At 38.4% G+C, this 19,863-nt stretch overlaps 1 protein-coding gene across 1 annotated transcript in view; it reads left to right on the plus strand.

Annotated features, from left to right (window-relative positions):
• The first annotated feature begins 2,660 nt into the window (after window positions 1-2,660).
• LOC122804215 (beta-1,4 N-acetylgalactosaminyltransferase 2-like) overlaps window positions 2,661-19,863 on the plus strand; it is a 432,284-nt gene continuing 415,081 nt past the window's right edge. Inside the window, exons 1-3 of the mRNA XM_044073916.1 lie at window positions 2,661-2,838; window positions 6,318-6,491; window positions 10,429-10,566. Coding sequence (XP_043929851.1) covers window positions 2,690-2,838; window positions 6,318-6,491; window positions 10,429-10,566 — 461 coding nt within the window. The 5' untranslated portion in view covers window positions 2,661-2,689. The remainder of the gene's footprint in view (window positions 2,839-6,317; window positions 6,492-10,428; window positions 10,567-19,863) is intronic.

Consider the following 19,863-nt stretch of genomic DNA (forward strand, 5'->3'; position numbering starts at 1 on the left):
CTTGGCACTGTTTTGCTTCTGTTTTATTTTTTCCCCTCTCTTTAAGCACATACATCTCAATCTGCTAGTGTAAAAAATTTGGACAAAGCCAACAGCCAAACGTAATGTGGTGATAAAGCCACAAAAAATAAGGAGAATTTTTAGATATTGCTCATAAATTTAGCAAGTTGCTAGAATAAGTGGTTTTGTGTTACCATACATAGGTTCATAGGTTCATAGGTTCATACTAGGCTATCTGCCCTAGGGCATTTATAAGCCTAGTCAGAGTTGTGTGGCTTTCACCACCCCTTAGGTTGAAGAATACTATACCCATTAGTTTGCCTTGCCTCTGTCCAGCAGTGATACAGAGATGATCCCCGGGGTAAACCTACGATCTCCCATCCACTGGTCAAGATTCCTCTTGAACAGAGCCAGCAAGGTGCTCTGTCTCACATGGACTGGGATTCTGTTCCACAGCATAGGGAGTCTCTAGGTGATGAATCTGTCCCTCCAGCACATCCTATTTATATCCGTGTTGAGGTTTAAGTCTCTTGCTCTTGTGGCTCTGGTGGATTTGGATTTTTTGAGGTGGAGCATGTCCATTAATTCCGGGTTGGACATGGCCTTGTATGTCAGGCACAGGTCACCTCTGAGCAGACGGTATGCGACTGAATAGAGCTGGAGTTTCTTCAGTTGGGCAGCATATGGCATATTTTTGAGCCCCTTTATCCTTTTGGTGAGGAACTTTTGGGGTCTTTCCAATTGCTGCAGGTGTCGGGTAAGATACATTCGAATGGGGCATTGTACTCAATCATTGGTCTGATAAGTGAAGAGTACAGGGGAACAATGACCTCCCTTGATCTGGATGTGAATCCTTCATAATCAGGTGGGCAATGTAGAAGGTCCTCCTAACCACTTTGGCAATGTGAGTGTCAAAAGAAAGGTTACTGTCAACTTGGGTCCCCAGGTCCCTGATAACCTCTTCTGTGCTTAATGGATTGCCACCTATGTGGTAACTTGGGGTTACCTTGTTTTTACCAAAGGGTATGACTATACATTTTTGGCGTTTAGCTTAAGGCCATGGCTCTGGCACCAGTTATCCATTTCTATGAGACCTCTCTGAAGGATATCTGTGTCTGATGGATTTTCAACTATGGCGCCCAGTTTGCAGTCATCTGCAAACTTTGTCAGCCACAATCCTCCTATGTTTGCCTGCACTTCTGAAAAGTAGATGCCGAACAAGAGGGGCCCAGGACTGAGCCCTGTGGGACACCGCTTGTGACCCGGCTTGAGTCTGACATGGCACCAGCAACTCTAACCCTGTGGGTTCTGTCCTTGAGCCAGTTTGCAACCCATCTTGTGACATATGGGTTTACATTTAAGCTGGTGAGCTTTTCTATGATACCCGAGTGGGGTATTGTGTCGAAACCTTTTGCAAGGTCAAGGTAGGCTGTGTGAACTGCCTTACCCTCATCAATGGCCTTGGTGACTGTTTCAAAAAAGTCGGCCAAGTTTAAGAGGCATGATCTGCCCTTGACAAAGCCAAATTGGGTAAGATCCAATGTCTGTAGGTCCCCTATGTCTTTATTTAGGAGTTCCATTATGATCCTCTCCATAGCTTTGCAGACCAGGCTTGTTAAGCTTATGGGGCGGTAATTACCAGGGTCCATAGAAGCACCCCCTTTGTGGAGTGGGACCACAGTTGCCGTACGCCACTCTTTGGGTCTGAAGGATATGTCTTTTGGCTTTTCCCAGTTAGGGGTTGCCACAGCGAAACTCTGGTCTGCTAATGATTGGCAATGAATTTTTATGGTGCCAAGTTGCCAGCCCGATGCCCAGCCTTCAAGGCAGGCACACCCATTTACGCACGCAGCTACCTGCATGTCTTTAAATGTCACTCGACCAAGGGAAGGACATGCAGACTCCACACAGAAGGCGCTTTGAAAATCAAATTTCTGTCATTATCTTATTATTTCATTCCTCTATGATTTGCTACAAAAATACATATTTTTTGAAGAGCAGACCAAAAATATAAGGCAAAAATGTGGGCATTCTACAAAATGCTGGGCAGTTGAGAGGCATCACAAGGGTGAATGTGTGTGTGTGTGTGTGTGTGTGTGTGTGTGTGTGTGTGTGTGTGTGTGTGTGTGTGTGTGTGTGTGTGTGTGTCTGTGTGTGTATATGTTTGAAGGTGCCTGTGCAACTACATTGTAGGGGATGGTGAGGAAGCACTAGCATTTGTACCTCCAACAGTGTTTGAGTCAATGACATAATAAACCACTAATGAGATGCTGCTAAAATTATGTTAACTTCTTTGAATCACAGATTATTGTCATTGTACTACTGGGTAATACTGCATTGCTGGAATAGTCTTGAAGCAATAATATTCTCTGAATCCTGGCCATAATCTCATGAGCACATTAAATAACTTATGAATTGGTATCTTTACAGTTATGATGGCTACATTTATATATTTAGAATTTTTCACTGAATAATATTAGTAAACAGTGTACATTAGATGATTCCTGCAGAAACTAAAGACTTTTTCATGCAAAAAAAGTACACATTGATTTGGTAATAGTGAAGTTGAAATATTGCTCATACAATATGCTTTACAAATAAAATGTCATATCTGACAGAATATTACAGTGACATATCTGACATGTCTTATTTTTTTTATAACAGGATTGTTCTTTTTTTTCTAATATTGATGATTGTCTTGGGTCACATAATTTTCTTCCACATATTTAAATGTACTCAAGAGAAAAACTCTCCTTCAAAATCAGAAGTGCCTCATAACCATAAAACTTGCTGGCTAGTTGAGAAATTCCACTCCTTAAATGCAATTGAAAAAATATGGTATGTATAATTTCTGTAATTTCATTAATAATGCCTTAGTATTCAGAATGAGCACAATGTTAGAATTATTTCAAGCTCATAATAGCATAAGAATAGACAAAAAATAACTTTTTGACTTAAAAATACTATTTTAAGTTCAAAAATAGAATTTCTTTAGTGTGTTGGAAATTTTATTCATGTGTAAAACAGGCTACACACTTGTATGTTTATATTGGCAGTTTTTATTGCAACTGATTACAGCATAACCAGTGATCATACAAAAAGGAATATAATAATTGTATTAATTTATAATATAATTAATTCAGAAGTACATGTGTTTCATTTAAATTCTGCACTGTTCAGTTTTATTTAGTATTATGTGTTCTTATTTTATTGGAATCTATTACTGATATTAAGAGAGATTAATAAAAAAGCACATGAAGACTACTGATTAGCTCAAAGACTATAGGAAAATGTACCTTATAGCATAGCGGAGTACACATTGTAAAAGGCATGGTACACCATCATACTACATTTGCAAATGCAGTGGTTGTACCATAAATACAAGCATAAAACTATTATGTACTCTAAAAAGGATGCATGATAAATACCAAGGGGATAGGGATTACAAGTGAGAAAGCCAATGCAAAGCAGAGCACATGCTGTTTTAATATATGCAATGGAGAAAAATGTAACCATCATCAATTGAATAACTTCTGAAGGACAAGCAGATGTATCAGCACCAGGTGAGTGTCTGAACAGCATGTATAAGTCTTTTCCAAAGTAAATATTAAAGCACAGCCTTAATAGGCAAAAACAGCATTGTTGATTTTGTATAGGCAAGGGAAAGGAGGAAGGCGATGCTAGAGGGGAACACATTCCACTACAGAACAAAGTCAACATGTCTGACATGGCCATCCTGGTCCTAGAATCTTTAGAGAGGCATACCTGGAATATCACAGACACTGGTACGTTGTATCCTAAATCAGTTCCTATAGTGCCTGATAGTCTCTGCAGAAATATAAACAATTATGTCTCAGATTTAAATAGAAAACCTAATTAATGAAACATTTTAATGATATCAACAGACTCCAGGCATCATTGGCTCCATAAATGCACACACATCACCATCAATATGCCTGGCATAGGTGAGGATCATGCCAACACTGGAAAAAAAAAATAAATATATATATATATATATATATATATATATATATATATATATATATATATATATGAGATTACAACTGGGCAGGTGGTCTGTAACCACTAGATGGCTAGGATATATTTATGTCAAATACCACAGAGAACCTGCAGTGCAAATGTGGCAGTCTACTGCCCCATTTCATGCTTTTGAGAATGAGACCTTACTTCTGTGCTGCCTCATCCGTGATGCTCATTGCCCAGTGATGGCAAGCCTCCTCATCCCATTCAGATGGCTAAAGGTGGCAAAGCAACCAATGCAACAATTCAGGGGATGCTCATGCCTAACACATGAATATGGAAAGAAGTGAAGACATTTAGCTGCAGAAGTAAAGAAATGCATATATATATATATATATATATATATATATATATATATATATATATATATATATATATATGTGTGTGTAGTTTAAGGTAGAAAAAATGGGGTCCATTTGCAACTCCCAGAATTTTTCACTCTATGGATGCTTAGCAAAAAAGTGAATGTTTTGGATCCATAAATAAATAAATTTTATTTCTTTTTCATTGAAAACAGATTACCCCAAAAAGCTGAAAAGTTAACTGTGTTACATCATTGCATGTTGTTAAGAAAGAAGACAAAGGAGAAGATAGATACAATTTGTACAATTAGAGAGAAGGTCAGGAAATAATGAGGGCGGGAAGGAATTTGTGATTTTACTCACCAATATTCTCTAAAGAGTATGGGTGAGGTCACTGATGTATAAATAAGTTGTAGAACAGTTCATAGGATGACATGAAAAAGGGTTGTTCTGTTGGAAGAAATAGTTATTAAAATATGTGATTCGGTCTATAGCTAAAATGAACTGAGGAAATTGTCATATGCAGTATAGCAAATGAGTCACACAAAAGGGCCACAATGAGAAAATGAAAATTCATTGTAGCATTAATAGATACAAAGGAAAGAACTATGTTAAACACTCTGTAAAAATAATATAGTCAAAATGCAAACCACTGAGCCCCAAAGTATTTTTGAAATTCAATCCGCGGGTGGCAGGTGTGACTTTAAGCAAGAGAGAAAGGAAATTTCCCATTTATAGGCTTATCCTGTCTGTTGCTGCAGTTTGGCTACAGTAGTTCACATACATTATTTTTGGCACAGGGTTAGTGAAAGGCATAAAAGACAGCAATGCTAGTATTTTTTGCATTTCTCAAAATACATCTTGACAATGAGAAACATAATTATATTTGACATGTCTGTGTAATTTTGGTGTGGTATAAGGTGATTATTAATACTAGTAATTCTGTACTGTTACAGATGGAAGGGGACTGAAAATGCAAATTTTACTATCTGATTTGCAGAATTTGTTTTCTGGGACCTTCATCTCTTTTAATCCTATATTATTTGTATTTGTTATCAGGAAAGACTGCAGAGATCTACAGTTATCACAGCTTCACATTCTGTTTTATGTAGTCAGTGTAGAAATATTTGTTTACAGGGTCTATATTATATCCTCGAACGCTTAAAAAAGCGAACGCTGATTGATCGAACTTATTTTCGCGAAACTGCAAAATGTCGAAGCAGCAAAAACTCAAATTTTTTCCTAGGGAAAGAATTTGGTTGCCCGTTTCTGTTGCTTCGATATTTTCAGTGTTATGGTGGAAAGTTACTGGTCGGATTCAGGTCAGTGTGCGATTGTGTGGATGTGAGTGTTAGGGTGATTTAGGTGAGTTAGGGTTAGGGCTCGGGTTAGGTGTGTATGCGATTGAGTGGACATGAGGGTTAGGGCGGATTTAAGTGAGTTAGAGTTAGGGAGCGAGCGAGGTGAGTGTGCGATAGTGACGGACCTTAGGGTTAGGGTTTGGGTTAAGGTAAGTGGGTAGTTAGTGGTGTGTGCATAGTTTAGTGTAGGGTTAGGTATCAGATTTTAGGTGTATGTGTGTGGATTTCTGTTTGTTTGGTGTTCTTGTGTTTTGTGTATGTGTTTTAGATCAGCGATTTTTTTCCCTGGGAAAAAAATTGCTGATCTGACAGTTTGAGATTGTAAGCTTTTGCTTAAATTAGGTCGATCAATCAGCGTTTGCTTTTTTAAGTGTTCGATGATATAATATAGACCCTGTTTACATTAAGGACTATATCATCTCACTTCTTTAGTATGTTTGCTTACAATATCAACTGACATGCATCATGTATATAATGACAGCTTTTAGACTGAATTATTCCAATCTATTGCTCCAAATACCCCAGCAGATACAATAAATAAACCTGTAATAATACTTCATTTTCATTCTAAAATGCCACCTCTAAAATGGTCTGTTATTTCTTTACATAACAGGTATACCTGCCTCTTATTAATCACGCTATTTGTTGTGGTATACATCATTTTGATGAGGATGTATATTTCTACAGTAGAACAAAGATCATATCCTGCATTTATGGTGGCTCCCTATCGTGTATATAGTTGGCGGGCAGACAAATTTAAGTCATTATTTTCCTATGACGGAGTATGGTAAGTAATAATTTAAGTATAATAGTTTCTTGCTTGTTTGAGATTCAGAAAGATTAGAAAGAGTGGCACAGAGTACTAAGAATATAGGAAGCATAAGATAAATCTGTAAAAAGAAAATTTGCTTTTAATTATTATATATATTGCTTTTGTGCAAATAAATCTGGTTATCTTAAGTTTTGTATAAATTTTGTACCTGTCTTCTAAGTCATCTTGTTGGTGTTCCTAGGGCAATACCATGTTGTGTTGTGTGTGGATTATTTAATATTATGCTTACATTCACATCTGTTGACAACTAAAACAGAATCTGCAATACATTGAAAACATGAATGTTGATGCTCTATGCACCAAGAAATACCTCAATACATGCAAAACCTAAATAAAATAAAATATAAAAAAAAAAAATATTTTGCAGCAGGACAAAACCCTAGCTATTTGTATATACTAACTCTGAGATAATACAGAATCGGGGAAAGGGAATATTCCTAAGCCTCAAAATTCCTGTCGACCATCTGTTTAGTTGACCAAAAGCCGACAACTACACAGATGTTGACCAAACATGCTGTTAACCAGAGCATCGGTACCCATATATTCAGAGAGAGAATGAGCAAGAAAGTACTTTAAAGTACCTTTATGTATATTTATACGTGCACACACACACACGCAAACACACACACACACACACACACACACACACACACACACACACACACACACACACACACACACACAGATATATAAAATTATATATGATAGGGATTACTGATGTGTAGGAGCATCAACATTCAAAACATTAATTTACATACATGTTGAAAATGAGTAACATTAAAAAAATAAAAGGAAAACAAACCAATCAAAAAAAGGAAAGAAGCTACTTTCTTTTAGTGATTGGCCTGCATTACACAATAAACCATATCCCTTGTATCACAGACAGATAGAACTCCTTTGTCTGAATAGTGGGGATAGAGGAAGGGGCAGGGTTAGGGTTAGGGTTACACACAAGTAAGGTAGATAAGGGAGCTTCTCACCCCATCTCACTTTACTCGTGTGTGCTAACTCTAACCCTAATCCTTATCCAGCCCCTTCCCCTAACGTCAGTCTGAAATGTTACCTCACCAAAAACATTTCCTCAAGGAGTATCACTAAACAAGAAAGGTGATAGCACACATGCACAATACATACATGCACACCAAAGTCATAACAGTTGTTATCTAATTTAACCTTACCTCTAACCCTAAATTCCAAGCACTCACATGAATGTACTACAATATATATATATATATATATATATATATATATACACACACACACACACACACACACACACACACACACACACACACACGCGCACACACACACGCACACACACACACACACACACACACACACACACACACACACACACACACACACACACACACACACACACAGTACACACACAGACACAACTAAGTCTATGCCCTACGTTAACCTTAAACCCTAGTTATATGCACAGGCACAAATCTCCCTTAATTACTGTACTTGGTACTCTGCTGTTCGATGTCTTCTGACATCAGCAGTGTAAATATTTTATTTAAAATGCACCCACTGTACTTCAGCGATGAAGTAAAGTTTATAGAAGAATATGAGTTTATGACATTTGGTCAAAACTATCTTTTCATCTAATTACAAATGATTGAAAAAAACAGCATTGAAAACACTTTTCATCGAACAATATTTTATACAAAATTTCATATATAGCAACTAGTCTTCATATTTATTTCAATTTGATAAACAGGTAAGTACACTGGTCACTAGACCTGGGTCCACAGAGGCAAGAAACAAGGTTATAGTCATTACTTTTTACAGTAAGAATATATACATTATGCACTGTCTAATATAGTAAATATAACAAAGAAATTTAACTTCAACTTAACTTTGACATAATCGGAAAAAAATTGATTGTTCAGGTTCTTAAGTAATGAGTATTGAAAGTGGCAAACACTGACAGCTTTCTATGCATAATCCTAAAAGTATGTGCAGGCTGCATCACGTGGCATAGCACTTTATTTGAAAAATCACTAGAGCTGGCTCAATAAAATTATGTTCTCCTTACCCAGCACTGTCATCCTACACCTGATCTTTAGGAGTTCAGCCCAAAAGGTACATTAATATAGGAGTATATACTTGTCCAGCTGATAATTCATTTAAAGATAGAATGTGAGTATGACCTGAGGCTATCATGATTTATTTTTAAGCTTTGTCATCCAGAATGCATTCCAAGATGGTAGCCACTGACAGCCTAGGACAACATCAAACAGTTATTTTGTGAGTTCTGTCTTTGTACTTGAGTGTTTTTTTTTTTTTTATAATTTTTAGAAGTTTGTACTATGGTCACTCATATTTTTCATAAAATGTCTTGCTGTAGGACTATAAAGCTAACTTTACCATCGATATGGTTCAGGTCTTCTTGGAATTTTTCTCCTTGCTACTATTTGTAGCATCCTTGTATCAGATTCATCTCCCTAATTTTGTGTAGCCTTTGCATTACCAGATTCAGGAATTAATAAATTGACTGTATTACTGAACAGCTTACCTGGCTTCCCCTCAGTATGATGATGACCCTTTATAAACTCATGCAGTGTTGCCATAGACCTGGATATTTAAATGGTTGAGCCTTTACTTTGATGGACTCAGGATACTGGTTTCCTGTTTCTGCTGTTATGTCCAGCTTGTTTGTTTCTAGCACTTTTCTTGTTCTGACTGATTTTTTCAATAAATAATCACACTCTTTTTTACAACTGACCTTTTTTGAAGACTGTATGCCATCCCGTTAGTTCAATGGTTCAAAGCCATAGAAACTTAACTTTTATTTATTTTTTTTTTTCTATGATTCCCTGTGAAGATCCATCATTGAGTCTGAATTTTGGACTTTCTAGATATTTGGTTACTTTCTGGATTAATCTTTCCTTGCTGATTATGATGATTTAGGTTAAGCTGCTTGGACTGTTGCTTATGTTTTTGAACAGCAGCTTTATACAGTAAAGACTGGACTGAACACTTAAGCATATAGAACTAGGTCTGCAATCAGTCATTTCTTTTTGGTCTGTACTATTTTCAACAAGACTAGTCTTTATGAATTAGTTACATTTATATTGCATGTTTAGTGAATGCATATGTTTATGATTGCAGTTTTTTTTGTCATGTTAATGTTTTTTTTTTTTTTTAATTTTCCCAGGTGCATTTATACTTGATAATGCTTTAAACGTGTAATATTTGTATTTATATGGCATTAGTTTAATTGTTTTACTTCAGTTACATACAGGGTTTGGGACTAGCAGGTAAAACGTTGAATTTGACATTTTTGTGCTCATCACCCTGCAGTGTATTTCTAGTGCATGCAGTTTTCCTTCTTTTTTTCCCCTGCTAAATTATAAAAAAGAAAATGGGGATTGCAATAAGGACATCACAGGTATGAATGAGTACTAAAGACTACAGAATGGCTCATAAGAGATTAAGGTTTTGCCTTCCGTGCACATGGACAACATAAAAAAAAAATCTGACGTAATAATAAAGCAGTAGTTTGCAGGACAAACAAAGTTCAGTTTACATTCCTATTACTCTGATGGATCTGAAGAGTGAAACATGCAGACCAGATTATCAGTTAGTGCAATAATAAAAGAAATGTTTGAATTATCAGAAGAGGGAATGTCATATATTTAGTTTGGATCAGCTGCACTTAACATCTCCAATGGTAATATTAACACACTATTTTCTATCTGAATATTTAAATTAGTTTTCATCTTATTACAATTAAATTACTATGCAATAAAAAATCATACATAAATGTGTTAAGTTCTTTTAATTGTTTGAAAATATATTTGCTTATATTTGTACTATTGTGCCAAGAAAATACAAAATAAAAGAAAAATCAAAAAACTGTTTTATTAACATACTGCAGGTTTGTGCCACAAAATCAGTGCAGCTGCCCTTTACAGAATGGTGAATCTATCTATGATCTGGAAAGTAGTTATTATCCAAATGATCGCGAATCAGCTAAGGAACGACGAACAGCTGCATTTAAACAACATTTGAAAAGGTAATCATTATTATTAGCAGCATATATTATATATTCATTCATCTGCAATACCTGCTTAATCTAATTCAGAGCTGTGAAGAGATGAATCCTCACTTTGCAGACATGGAACACAATCATACATAAATACGCATAAACTTAAACTGCTTTATTTTGGTTAAATTTATCATAATGAATGTAAAATTAATTTAGAAACACAAAAATGGAAAGCTGTCCAGAGTCTAGCATTAATGGCCACTAAACACAATAAACAGGGTGGACCTAATGAATGAAAGCTGATTTGTTTAAATGTTATTACATTTGGCTTAACCATAAATAAAAATCACTTTTGTTTACTTTCCTCTGTAGATCTCATTTTCCTTGAGCAGTACTAATGAACATTTATTTAAAAAAGCTTTTCTTAGCAATACATCAACTCATGCTGCGTTAGTGGACATTAGACAACTTGTTTTTAACTTCCTTGATGAAAATTCTCAGTTGCAAACTATTCAAAGAAATGTTGCCATGAACAGGTTAAATTAGTGTTCATAAATAAAGGGTATTACTAAAAACTACAACAGTTTTTTTTGTATGAATAGGAGGCCATAATTGATTTATATATGTATCTATTTCATTGGATGGTTGGATGCACTTTGACTGTTTTACAGTGTTTTAGCTGCATTACTTTGTAGAAAAATTGTTTCAGATAGTATTGTAATAAGTAAGTCAACAAAAACACCATAATTTTAGCATCTGATGACATCCCAACATAGGAATACTCCTTCAGCACTGCCAGAGTCTATAAAAATATAAAGTACTAATTGTTCTTCTTTCGGCTTTTCCTGGTTAGAGGTCGCCACAGCGGATCACCTGTCCACTCATGATTGGCAGTGGAGGTCTACAGTGTCGAGTTGCCAGCCCGGCACCCAACCTTCCACAGAAGGCACACACTCACACCTAGGGCCAATTTAGAGTGTCCAATCCACCTACAGCATGTCTTTGTGACGTGGGAGGAAACCGAAGCTCCCGGAAGAAACCCACACAACTACAAGGAGGACATGCAGACTCCACACAGAAGGCACCCCAGTCAATGATTGAACCAGAGAACCTCTTGCTGTGAATATATATATATATATATATAGGTTTTTGTGATATAAAAAAATGAGTCCACAATAAATCATTTCAAAACTTTTCTCACCTTTAATGTGACCTATAACCTATACAATTCAATTGAAAAACAAACAAATCTGTTAGGGGGAAAAATATAAAAAATAAAAAAATGTACAATAAGCTGGTTGCATAAGTGTACACACCCTTAAACTAATACTTTGTTGAAGCACCATGCCATGCCATCGGTCTTCTGGTAGATCATCATCAAAGATAAAAAATTGTTGTTCAGGACGACAAGCAGCAGTTCTCCGATGGTAATGATCCTCTTTCACCCTAGTTTTATGTACGTTCTAAGGTAGTCAGCAACCAAATCAGTCCCATCCCTGTGTGGGATACTGTTATACAGGGCAACTATGTCAAGGGTTACTAGCAAGGGGTCACTGGGGTAAGCTGGTATTGATGGAGTTCATTTAGGAACAGCCATGAGTTTTTGAGGTAGAACTTAGACTTCTGGACTATAGGGTTGAGGACAGAGTCCAGGAATTGGGTGATTTATTCCATTTTTGTCCATCTGGAAGACACAATGTGTCTGAACAGGAGATTGGGGGGGTTGTGGACCTTGGGGATCTCAAACATTTTCTCCAAGTGTAGAATGTCTACCTCTATAAACTTGAGTTCTTGGGCACTGATGAAGCCTTCCTGCAAGAGGGGGATGAGGGTTGAGTCTATGTTGAAGAAAAATTGTGCTACTTGGGTACCTGTAACTGCTCCCTAGCAGTTGTATACTTTGAGGCCTTTCTTCATTTTTCTGAAGTAAGTCTCGTGGCTTATAATGACTATGCCCGTACCTATGTCCACTTTCATAATTCTGATTCTGGGATTGTTGCAGATGGAACAGAGGGCTGTGCATTTGTCTGGGGTTAAATTGAACCATTTGTGGAGGAAGAGGTTCTTGGCCAGGGTGCTCCTTACTTCACCTTCACACACCTTAGTGAACACACTTAATGTATTGGTTAAGGCAGGGTTGTAAACACTCATTTGTTTTAAGTGGTTACAGAGGTTAGCACTATTATTAACATTAATATCACACATTAGAAACTTTAAATTCAATTTCCTGGCAAACAATATAATGTTTGAGATCACATCTGTGACATCTGTCCGCTGGACTAAGATGAAGTTAAATCCTTTTTCCAGTAAGAAAAGAGTGCCTTTATCGAGGACCTTATTAGTTAAATTAAAAACAGTACCTGCTGATCTGGCTGTGCTTAGGGCACCGGAGATCATCTCCTTGTCCCTGCTCATGGTACACACACACACACACACACACACACACACACACACACACACACACACACACACACACACACATATATAGACATACTTGCAAACGCATACAGATAGATAGATAGATAGATAGATAGATAGATAGATAGATAGATAGATAGATATATATATATATATATATATATATATATATATGTATAGTCTGATCTCAGAGTTGGTATATATCATTTGCAGTGGGTGTTAGGAGTGCAAGGGGACTTGCCCCCCACCCTCAATAAACATAAAAAAAATTGTATTTTTTTTTGTTTTTTTGATGTTTGAATTTTCAGAAACTCAATCATATGGTCTCGTCTTTATGAATTTCACGTTTCTGAAAACTCAGTCATCTGACATATATATATGTATATATATATATATATATATATATATATATATATATATATATATATATATATATATATATATATAAACTTGGAATACTGAAACATATATATATATATATATATATATATATATATATATATGTGTGTGTGTGTGTGTGTGTGTGTGTGTATATATATATATATATATATATATATATATATATGTAGTTAGGTATAGATATATATGTATATATATATATATATATATATATATATATATATATATATATATATCTATAGTGAAATAATTGCAGGGAGATTTTAGAGAAGCTGCCAGGTTCAGATGGTTATGTGGAGGTATAGGAAACTGAGGTGGAATAATTTGTTGAAGTTTGACCTGACAGTGATGTAGCATGTGTGAGGAGTATTAGCAAAGTGGAGAGACAGGATATTAGAAGCATTATTAGTTAACAGAATATGATTGTGAGGTCTTACCCCAGGATTCATGAAGCTCGGCGCAAGGCCGGCATTAGGCTTGCACCGACCGTGCGGCAAACAGATCCACAGTAGCACCATATGCATATTAATGAAGGCACACTGCAGCCACATCTTTGTGCATAGGAAATGTGCGCGAGTGCATGGAGCGTATCGAAGTGCCGCACGGAGGCGTGGACATGTTGGCTGTTTACGTGCAACCTAAAATGCTGAATATTACAGCCTGCCTGCAATAGTAATCACACCTGTCAATGTCCGTGGATAATGAAACGTATGTAAAGCATGCAAGACAGTTCTTGCGAACACAAAAATAAGAAGCAAACACAAATGCACGTAACCAAATATTGAGTCCCCATCCCTCCAACAAATGACATTTAAAACCTCATGCCCATATTCTAATGCAGTGTTGATAGTTATACCAAGTGGAAGCAAAACACATCGTGTTAGCGCACCGCGAATAGCTAAGTCTAGCCCAATGGTCATAGTTACCACCTGCATTACATTGTGAGGGACAGTACCCATCTGAGTAGTTGTGTCCATACCAAAACCATTATAAATGTAAAATATCCTGCAACCGTATGACATAATTATGTCCCACATCTCATGTAATAGTCACACACAATAGTTATTTCCGTATGTAACATACCTACATGTTACAAGAAATAGAATAAGCAAGTAAATGAAACAGAAGAAGCATCTAAACTGCTACAACAGTAAGCTTACATTTAGGCATAAAACAAAAGTACTATCCATTGTACTGACCATGAGTATGTGTTGGCCTGTAAAATCTGATGTGTGTCTGGAATATATCCCATCCTGGCCATATGAACAGGTGGCAACCCTACCAATGGTCAGAGCATTCAGCCAAAATCTGCCCATTTGCAGTCCAAGCTGTCCTTGTCAGGATGGGTCAAAGATGAACGGGTATTACCCGGGTCTACCTACCATGTCATGAAAGATAAGTATTTGCGTGTACCTATGTGTGTGATGTACAGCATGTGGAAGGTGAAAAATGCTAGAGTAGTCCTCACAACCATACAGGTACCAGAGATCTGTAGTGTATGCAATGTGTTCCCTTGTCCATGCCATGGGCCATCAACCAGAGAAGGGATGGATGGAGTGTGTGGAATATGGATGTGGGGGGGTGGATAATGTAATAATCCACAAAGGGGAGACTGTGTTGGATGCACAATAGGTGAACTGGAGATGTATGAGGGAGCAGTGGGTGAATCAGAAAGAAACACAAAGAACAAACATACGCATCCGCAATACAACCTGACAGGCCATACTGTAGAACACAATCACACAAACATATGAATATTAAAATGTGCGATACACATGTACAGAAACGTCACCAGCACATACCCACATAATGGTCTGGACAGAACTGAGCCATCCAACTACAACACACCTGGATGCATAATTCAATACCCATCAAACCCTCTACATCACACAACCCCCCCATTCCTGAACATCCACCAAATCCAGCCATACTTGGGCTGCTAGCTTGGTGCAGCCATATCTGCACATAGTGACCACTACTCATATCTAGTAGGCAGTCTCACCCTAGGCAGTGTCAGGATTGCAAACTATGTATCCTTTGCATGTAAAACCCTATCACATTTTCATAAATCCTAAAAAATTGAAGGTTATTGACTTGCTCAATTTTTGGATAACCCTCATGGGATAAGTATCCTGTATAAACATCAGACTTGGTATCACGACACAATGTCCAGTCCTGTAGACATCTGGACACAAGTTGTATGTGGAGTAGTGGTTAACGAGACTGCTCAGCCTCCAGCCTGTCATGCAGAACATACTACCTGGGATTAAACACCTGATCGTGATGCACGGCTCCCCACATGAATTATCGAGAAAATATACTTTACACATTTGCATAGTGGCAGTTGGATACAGGGTGATTAAGGTGCTGACATAAGCAGGGTACCTCCTGTCCCACTTTGTGAGGGACAGTCTCTGTTTGGGTACATGTGTCCTGACCAAGAATGATACAATGGCAAATGCATGTGATTGTAGCAAATAACTATGTACCATATTTCATGTAACAGTTGCCTAAAACAGTTATTTCTGTATGTAATATATGTAAATCTTACAAGAAACAGAATAAGCAACTAAACTGCTACAAGAATAAGCTCTCATCTAGGAAAATAATTAAATTCTAAACCCTGTACTGACCATGGGTATGTGGTGGCCTGAAAATTCTGGTGTGTCCTGAATATATCCCACCCTGACCATATGAAAATGTGACAACCCTACCAATGGTCAGAGCATTCACACAATAACTGGCCAGCCTCTTAATCCGCCCTAAAACCAGTGACCTTTGGAGAAAAGGTGTCGAATGACACTTGAAAGGCTCATCCAGACTCTGCTACACTTTGCTGTGAAGGAAAGGTTAGTTTGCTGTTATTTTTTGTATTTCTGTATTGCCTTTCTATATTTTGAATACTGTAGTTTGTTTTCTTTACCTTGTGTTTTGCTTGCATTCTGTTTTAACAGCATATTAAAACTTCAAAAGAGACCACAGCTCTCTCTGTTCTGAGTCAGGCAGAATTTTTTCCTTCCCTCCCACCCATTTAAGTTGTCTTGTTAAATACCACTGTCTTTCTAATTGCCCGCCTCTTATGTTAATCTGACCATATATCTCATTTCTCTCTACTTTCACTGGCTTATGTGAGTAATCACAAAACCATCACTTTTGAAATCCCACCCTTCAATTATTTAAATTTATTGGCCATCCTACAGTATTTCATAGTACCAAAATACAAAAGTAACCACCCCTTTCAGTCCATCTTGCTGTTTTAAAATAGTAACTCTCCACTAAACCTTAACTTTTTAAACAGGTAAAACTCAAGTTACCTACTTTCATATCTAACTTCTCTAGTGCACACTGCAGAGTGCATTCTTTTCAATCTTACCTTTAAGCATCCCTGTTACTAGCACTTTCTCTAATACCTAAAAGATCATCTCTACTTGACTCCAAGTAGACTTTTCTCTATCTGTTAAACCTAGCACTTGCTCCTACAGTACTTATTACCTTGATACGGCACTCTTATAGATAGCACCGAAAAAGGCAACCCCCATTTCTCGGTCACCACGTCCCCGGAATCTCTTTTAAAGTTTTTTGTCTAGTCCTTCTAGCATGTCGAGGATCAGTTGCTAGTGTCCTCTCCTGCTCAGCTGGTGAACCTGGGAATATTGAGGCAATGTTACAATTGCCTCATGTACACAGACAACCCTCTCCTCCTCCCACAAAACACAAATACATGCGAGAGATGCAACTATACGGCCAAACTGGAGGCTGAGCTCTCTCAACATAGGACTGGCAAGACCAGTCAGGAGGAGAAGGTTACCACACACACTATAGACCCAGTCTCACATAGTACCATCACAACCTCAAATCATACACATAAACACACAAAGACATACTCGGTGGCTCTGATCAAAAATCTACCAAAACAGCAGAGGCCACCAAAGCAGACACCCAAACAACCACCACCTCAGAACACAACACCTGCAACACATAGACCTCACAGTCAGAGTGTCAAACAGTCACAGCCCTTAAGGCCAAACACAATGCCAGACACACTAGTCATTGGTGACTCCATAGTCAGACACACTGGCGTCCGCTCACCAGACTGAGTAAGGAGAAGGTCACAGTAAGCTGCCTGTCGGGCGCTAGAATCCACCACATAACGCAAGCACTCAGGTCTCTCAACAGCAGGTACAAATACGACTCAGTCATTGTCCACGCTGGTGTAAACGACCTGAGGCACCTCCTTGGACAACATGAAAAGAGACATTGAGGAGCTCTCTGATTATGTAGCCCAGGCAGGTATGACCCTGACCTTGAGCAGTATCCTACCTTCACCAAGAATGATGCCACAATACAGAGATAAGATGATCAGCTTTAACAATTGGCTTAAACTCTGGTGTCATTCAAAGGGGATCCAATGTCTGTCTGCCTGGGATGACATGCTGGACAAGCCACGCTGCTTCAAGGATGGCTTGCACCTGTCACCCTGGGATTCGGATATTGGCAAAGGCTCTTGCCACCCCATAGTGCCTTTTTAGGCAAGGCTCAAATTCTAAACCTACCACCCTAGAACACAAAAAGGAAAAAACTAAGGGTAATGCTGCTCAATGCCAGAAGTCTAAATCTCAAAATGCACTTTCGAGGCCCTTCTCAGAATGGAGAACATCGATGTCTGTGCAGTGACAGAAACCTGGTTCAAGGCTCCTGAGAGCACCCCAACACTATCAGGTTTTACCTCTTATCATGCGTTCGGTCCCAAAATTCGGACAATACCAAGAAAGGAGGGTATCCATATTCATCAAGGACACCCACACCTCAAGACTGGTGGCAACGCACGATGCATCGGAGACCATCCAGGTGCAATTAACCATAGGCAAGACTGCTCTGCAAATTGTAGCATGTTACAGGCCACCCTCACAAACTCAGGAACCTCACATGGCCTTCCTGAAAACACTAGAGGGATAAATGTATCACCAAACACCATCATACTAGGTGACTTCAATTACCCTAATATAGACTGGGAACACTACTCAAGCCCAAACACCCTAGCCCAAAAGTTCCTGGAATTCATAAACTCAAATGCCATGGAACAACTAGTCACCATCCCACAAGAGGAGAAAACATACTTGATCTCATCATCACGAACATGGGAGCACAATGTTCAACACGAAGTATACCCCTCACTGGTGAGATCAGATCACAAACTAATCTCGCTGGAGGTCCTCATCCCACCCCACCTGAAATAAAAAGACCACAGTAAAGACCTTCTCAAAAGCCGACTTCATAGTTCTAAAGACTATTGTGGTCTCTTCTAAGGCCCCGAGCGGCGGAAAACAGTACTCAAGCCGCTGAATCACTTACAAATGCCTTCTACCAGCACCTGCAGGACTGCATGGATAAGGCAATCCCAAGCAAAACAAAGACTCTTTGTACCAAAGGCAAGCGTCCAGTCTGGTGGACCCCAGCCATAAACAAACTCTACAACAAAAGGAGGAAGCTACTACAAGATAGAGCAAAATCCTTAAAAGGTAAGACACCCTTGATCACTATAAGTAAAAACTAAGAGCTCTCATAAAATCATCCAAAGCAAATTTTGAGAGAAAAATAGCTAAAGACTCAAAAGACAATCATAAGGCCTTCTTTAGCTATGTTAGAAACCTGGGAGGAAACTCCCAGATATGCTCAGAACTAGTTCAAAATGATGTGAAGATTACTGATCCTACAGACATTGCCAACATACTGGCTGACAGGTTCAGTGCAAACTTCTCCCCTCCCCAAAAGGAGAGATATCTATACCAAGCGATTGCAGCCCCCAAACATCTCCAACGCCCAAGTGAGAACTGCTCTCTCCAAAGCAAAAACACAGCATCCATGGGACCTGATGGTGTCCCCGGCTGTGTGCTCCACGAACTCAACGAGGAATTAAACCCACAGCTAGGACAGCTGTTTAATCATAGTCTTACCTCTGGATACGTACCCAGGAGTGGCGCACTGCAACTGTGGTCCCACTTCACAAAGGCGGTGCCTCCACCGACCCTGGAAATTACCGGCCCATTAGCTTGACAAGCCTTATCTGCAAAGCCATGGAGAGGATCATAATGGACCTCATAAATAAAGACATAGGGAATTTGCAGACTTTGGATCCATCCCAGTTTGGCTTTGTCAAAGGCAGATCATGCCTTCTAAACTTGGTTGACTTTTTGAAACAGTCACCAAAGCCATTGATGAGGAAAGGCAGTCCATACAGCCTACCTCGATCTGGCGAAGGCCTTGATACAATACCCCACTCGGGTATCATTGAAAACTCATCAGCTTAAATGTTAACCCATACATCACAAGATGGGTTGCAAACTGGCTGAGTGACAGAACCCACAGGGTCAGAGTTGCTGGCGCCATGTCAGACTCAAAGCCGGTCACAAGTGGTGTACCACAGGGCTCAGTCCTGGGCCCACTCTTGTTTGGCATCTACTTTTCCAGTACAAGCAAACACAGGAGGGTTATGGCTGACAAAGTTTG

Source organism: Protopterus annectens, chromosome 6.part0 (genome assembly GCF_019279795.1).
Source record: "Protopterus annectens isolate FY-2018-M chromosome 6.part0, PAN1.0, whole genome shotgun sequence".
Lineage (NCBI taxonomy): Eukaryota > Metazoa > Chordata > Ceratodontiformes > Protopteridae > Protopterus > Protopterus annectens.